This window comes from Acanthisitta chloris, unplaced genomic scaffold (assembly GCF_000695815.1).
Source record: "Acanthisitta chloris isolate BGI_N310 unplaced genomic scaffold, ASM69581v1 scaffold39003, whole genome shotgun sequence".
NCBI classification, from domain to species: domain Eukaryota; kingdom Metazoa; phylum Chordata; class Aves; order Passeriformes; family Acanthisittidae; genus Acanthisitta; species Acanthisitta chloris.
This window is the reverse complement of record NW_008663939.1, coordinates 18,545-23,359: the sequence shown is the minus strand read 5'-3', so window position 1 is coordinate 23,359 and position 4,815 is coordinate 18,545. Positions and strand designations below refer to the sequence as shown.

The 4,815-nt window shown below is 47.1% G+C and overlaps 1 protein-coding gene across 1 annotated transcript in view; it reads right to left on the bottom strand.

Moving 5' to 3' along the window:
- RBBP6 (retinoblastoma binding protein 6) overlaps positions 1–4,815 on the bottom strand; it is a 27,696-nt gene that overhangs the window by 4,344 nt on the left and 18,537 nt on the right. Inside the window, exons 12-18 of the mRNA XM_009071135.1 lie at positions 4,572–4,805; positions 3,661–3,751; positions 3,502–3,580; positions 3,361–3,406; positions 1,929–2,291; positions 1,482–1,583; positions 4–96 (exon numbers count right to left, since the gene is read on the bottom strand). Coding sequence (XP_009069383.1) covers positions 4–96; positions 1,482–1,583; positions 1,929–2,291; positions 3,361–3,406; positions 3,502–3,580; positions 3,661–3,751; positions 4,572–4,805 — 1,008 coding nt within the window. The remainder of the gene's footprint in view (positions 1–3; positions 97–1,481; positions 1,584–1,928; positions 2,292–3,360; positions 3,407–3,501; positions 3,581–3,660; positions 3,752–4,571; positions 4,806–4,815) is intronic.

The window sequence follows — 4,815 nt, the reverse complement described above, 5'->3', positions numbered from 1 at the left end:
CGCGAGTAGGAGCGCGAGCGGGAGGAACCTGAGCGCGACTTGGAGTAGGTGTACGAGCTTCTAGAGTAAGACGAAGCACTATAGGGAGACTTGGACCTTAAAAAAACACACAGAGAAATAAACGAAGTTAATTCCAAACAGTCATTCTCCCCTTTTTATGCCTCCCACATTTATTTTTATTTTCCTCTCCACATGCTTATGTCAAAGTTTCTTTCAGCTGCTGACACAAAGCTACTGCAAATTGAAGAACCTGATAGCATGGAAAAGTTTCTGCTCACGAGACAGAACAGCTGCTGCTTTGTTAGTGTCAAACCACACAGAAGGGTCAGTCTACTTCTACTCACTCTACCACAGGAGCTCCCAGAGCTAGGGATGGATTTGAGGTGGTTACACTGGCCTCTACTGGTATGGGAATGCGCACATCCGTCACTACTCCGCAACTACATGCAGTGCAAATCGTTTTTGTTGCAATAAGATGCAAAACGAGCGAGTCTGAGTGGCTACAGTGCAGAATCAAACATCAAGAAACACCACTTAGCCTGAAGACAGCAAAGCCCAGTGTAAAATTTCCAGCTAGGTCTAGTTAACTTCACCCTTCTCTGGGAATTTGGACAGGACGCACAATCCTGGTACAGCAACGGGACAGACAGGCCTGTGGAATCCACACGGCCATGCAGGTGTCCCAGCAAAGTCCTGCACACCCCTCCAGCTCTAAGCAGGGCTGGTCACCAAATCGCAAGAAAAATCCTATCTAAAAGCTTCTGAACTCATCCTCCAGTCCCTGCGTCAGTGCCGTGGCTCTGGGCAAGCTGCTGACAGCACTGCTAACAGCTGCTCAGACTCCTGCCCAAGGGGGTTTGGGGACAGAAAACATCAGCTACCTCATGATTTTCTTTGCAAGTTTTTCTTTTCCTATTTGTTAAAGAACCATTTCACATGATTCTGCACATGTTCATTAGCATCATTCTTCCTCTCCAAGTCCCTCACCATTTCAGACTTCCTTACAAACAAGTCTGAGCTTTTAATTCTCAAGAAAAATTTAACAAGGTCAACAAACTACTAGAGAAAAACACTAGTCTGCAGTCCAGGTTCAAATTTCCCATGTATCCACACGAGACAGACAACAGAGGAAACGGGGATGATTTCTCTTACATTATCTCCTCCAAAGCACTTGCAGGAGATAGGGAATAGGGAGACATAAAAAAATCCAGCCTCTAAAGCTATTCCATCCCTGGCCTCCTCAGGGCTGTCACTGCAGACACCTCAGTAAGAGAGACCCTGCTCCCTAGTGCCTGCTGCCCAGTGCTAGCTCAGTCACCTGCAGTCTCTGCCACACTGGAGCCAATAACCTGCATATGACACTCCTGTCACTGCTAATCCCTCAATCATCCAATCCATCTAATGACAGGGAGGTGGAGTGGAACTCCTCCTGATTCCTCTAGACAATCTGCTTCTCCATTACGGACATGTAAAGCAGTTACCTGGAAAACGAACGCCTACGCTCCTTTTGAATCTTTTTATATTCCATCAATTCCTTAGCAAAATCATTTGTAAACTCATCAAGTTTGGACTTTTTCTTTTCCCTGTTAAAATAAGTTTGACCTTTATTACAATTATAGTTTGACCTTTATTACAAAAGACATCAAGAAACAAAACATGGCCAATACGAGAAAATGTTTACTGCATGCAATGCAAAAGGTGAACATCCTATGTAAGCAAAAACAGTTCCTACAAGTCTTAGGGAAAGTTTTAGAATTACATTTGTCTTGGTTTAGCTTTGCATATTTACTATCTGCAATGAAAAGTCTATTGGAAGAAACACTACGTCATTTTTGCTTAGGACAGATGCACTTTAGTGTAACCGCAGTCCGATCCGCTCCCCCGACACAGACACGCAAACAGGCACCATTAGTGAGCCGAGTACTTACTCCTCTTTAAGCCTCCGCTGCTCTCTGTAAAACTCCTCCCTAGAGAGAGGAGGTGCTTGTGTCGTTGGGATGGTGTTTGAATGAGCTGCTGGCACTGCTGTTGGGACCCAAGCTGATGACATGTTTGCAGGAGCTGGGGGATATCCAGGAGGGGGAACAGAGTACCCAGCGGACGGAGGTTGCCCAGGTGGAAACTGAGGAGGAAACTGTGGTGGTGGTACCCCCGGAGGAAGAGGAAGTGCATGGGGTGGTGGAGGATACAAGGGAGGTGGAGGCACAGGCACAAAGACTGGTGCAGATGCTGGCAGTGACGGGGCCTGAGTCCTTTGGGCACGGTCACTGTGCGGGCGTCCTCGATTTGAACTTTAAAGAAACCCAAAAACATGTGTCACCGTTTGTCACCCCCAGCCCTGAGCCCACAGCGGACAGCGAAGCGGCAGCGCGGCGAGCACTCCTGGTTCTCTCTGTTCTCTGGCTTCCTGCTCACTGGAGACTACACTCAGCTCTGGATCCTCATACTTGCCTTCCACACCCTGGCCCCAGCAGCTCTCTCAGCTTCATCTCCGCACACCCAGCTTCGGATGCAGCTGCCCGTGAGACCCCCATCTCCCACAAGCCAAGCGCCCACTGCTCCTCTGCCCCTCCTGGATACACGTTGTGCTCCCCTCCTGCACCTCCAAGCGCTGTGCAGGTGTTAACTCAGCTCAAAGCTCTCCCACACACACCTCCTGCCTCACCAGGTACTTGGCTGTTCTTGTCCCTGAGCTGTTACTCCCTTGTTCACTGAATCTGAGATTTGAGATAGTCTGTGGGATGGATCCTGGAGTTTGTTTTGATTTGTCGTTAAGACTTTACAACACAATGGCCCTCACAATGTGGCCATAACAAAGGAAGGAGTGATATGACACTGCAGTAACAAACAGGCTCCTCTCTCCAATGAGGGAGAGCTTGACTCTTTGAGATGGCTCAACTGAAGAAGTATAAAACTGCCATAAACTAACAGCCTGGCTTTTCCAATAATTTGCTCAATCAGTATCAACTAAGTTGTTAAAGAAAGAATGTTGGAGGCTGATTTCTACTGGGAAATCAATTCCTTCAGCCCTATTCAGCCAGTACTCAGAAGGGTGGCATTCCATCTGATCTTTTAATTACATTTAATTCTTATATTTAATTATGGTTTTCTCAAAAAACGTTCATTATTCAGAGTCTTCTTTTCAATTACGTACCAGAGTTTTGTTTTTAAATAATCCTACTGGAACACAGATCCCCTTTGTTAAAGCTAATTCAAATGAAGCCACTTGAAAATTAATTACCACCCATATTCTCCACAACTGTCATTGCATTTTAAATCAGCTGTTGCCTAAGTGACTTGTTACAGCCCAATTTAACAGGTTACAACCAGTAATAAACTGAGTTTCTGTGGAATACTTACAGCTCCCAGCCTGGCCTGCGAAGGGCACCAGCTCTCATTGGATGACCTGTTGCAGCAGGGAGAGGAAAAAGAAAGTAAATTCCCAATCAGTTCACCTGAAGATAATGTTTCAGAAGAAATTCTAAAGTTCTGGTTCCTTACCAGTTGTGGGTATTGATTGTCCTTGAGGGCCCAGAAGACTTGGTAATGCTGGTTGTCTCAGTACAGGAACCTGATAGCCCTTGGGGACAAACGCAAACAGTCAGAAAACAAACTCTAGCAGCACCCAATAATTACTGCACATGCTAAAATAAGATTTACCTTCTCTTCCAACAAACTGGTGATTGACAAAGGGGAAGGTTTGGAAAGATCAGCAGACATCAGAGAAGGAGGCAAAACGGCATCGGCATCGCTGCAAAAACCACATGGTTTTGTTACTCAAACACTGCTTTGAAGCGACAAACGTATTTTGAAATAGAAACCAAGGTGAGAAAAGGCTGACTTCTGTAAATGAGAACAAATCATGAACAATCTTCCCCAGATTTACACCTGTGAAGTTGTCAGGCTCTAGAGGAGGCACTGCCAAGGGGTGTGTTTGGATACTGCACTTACAGAGGAAGCTCTCTGCAAAAATATGTGATTAAGCTACACTTGAAAGGATGAGAGTCTGTATAACCCACGCACTGCGCCTCAGCTCTGGAGCATGCAAGCAGTGAAATTCCATTGGCAAATGTTTCAGTGCTGGTTCGGGGCCTGCCTTAGAGGGAACTGTGACCCACAGGTTGATGGCACAGCAGAGCACTCTGGACCCTGTGGCTACAGGCCTCCAAGGCAGCAAGGTCGAAAGAGATAACCCTAAACAATGGTACAGATTTTTGCATGAAAATAGAATTTCCTCAGTGCTGAAGAGAAATGAATGCACTAAGGTTGGACAGAACTAAATGGTCACTTCAGGACTGGCCACTCAAAATCAAAGGGTCCTGGGGAAAAACCAGTTTGTCCTTCAGGCCAAACCTGCACCGACTGACTAGTAAGGGGACCGAACAAAAGTACTGCCCACAAAATTCCTGCAAGAGATGCACATTAACTAACACAAGTGTCCTCACTCCAAGTAAAAACAAACCCCACAATTCCCTGGAGCTGTCACTAGTGATACATAAGCTCCTAGCTGGGAAGCTGAAGAAGAATCTAACTTAAGCATTTTGGCCTTTCAAATCTCCAGCTTTCCTTACCGGAAAGGTCCGTCTGGCTTTTCCCCACGGAGAGACAGGGACACTGCTGGAGGGAGATCAGAGACAACCACGGACGACGGATTGACGGGCAGCCCAGCTGCCACGGACGGCCCAGGGCCCAAGGAGGAGAGGGCGGAGCGGGAGGCCAGGGAAGCCAGCGGGATCATGAGCGGGTCCTGCTGCCTGGCCAGGGCCGGGCGCATCAGCGGCTGCAGGTTGCGCGTTATGGTTTGCCTCATAAGTG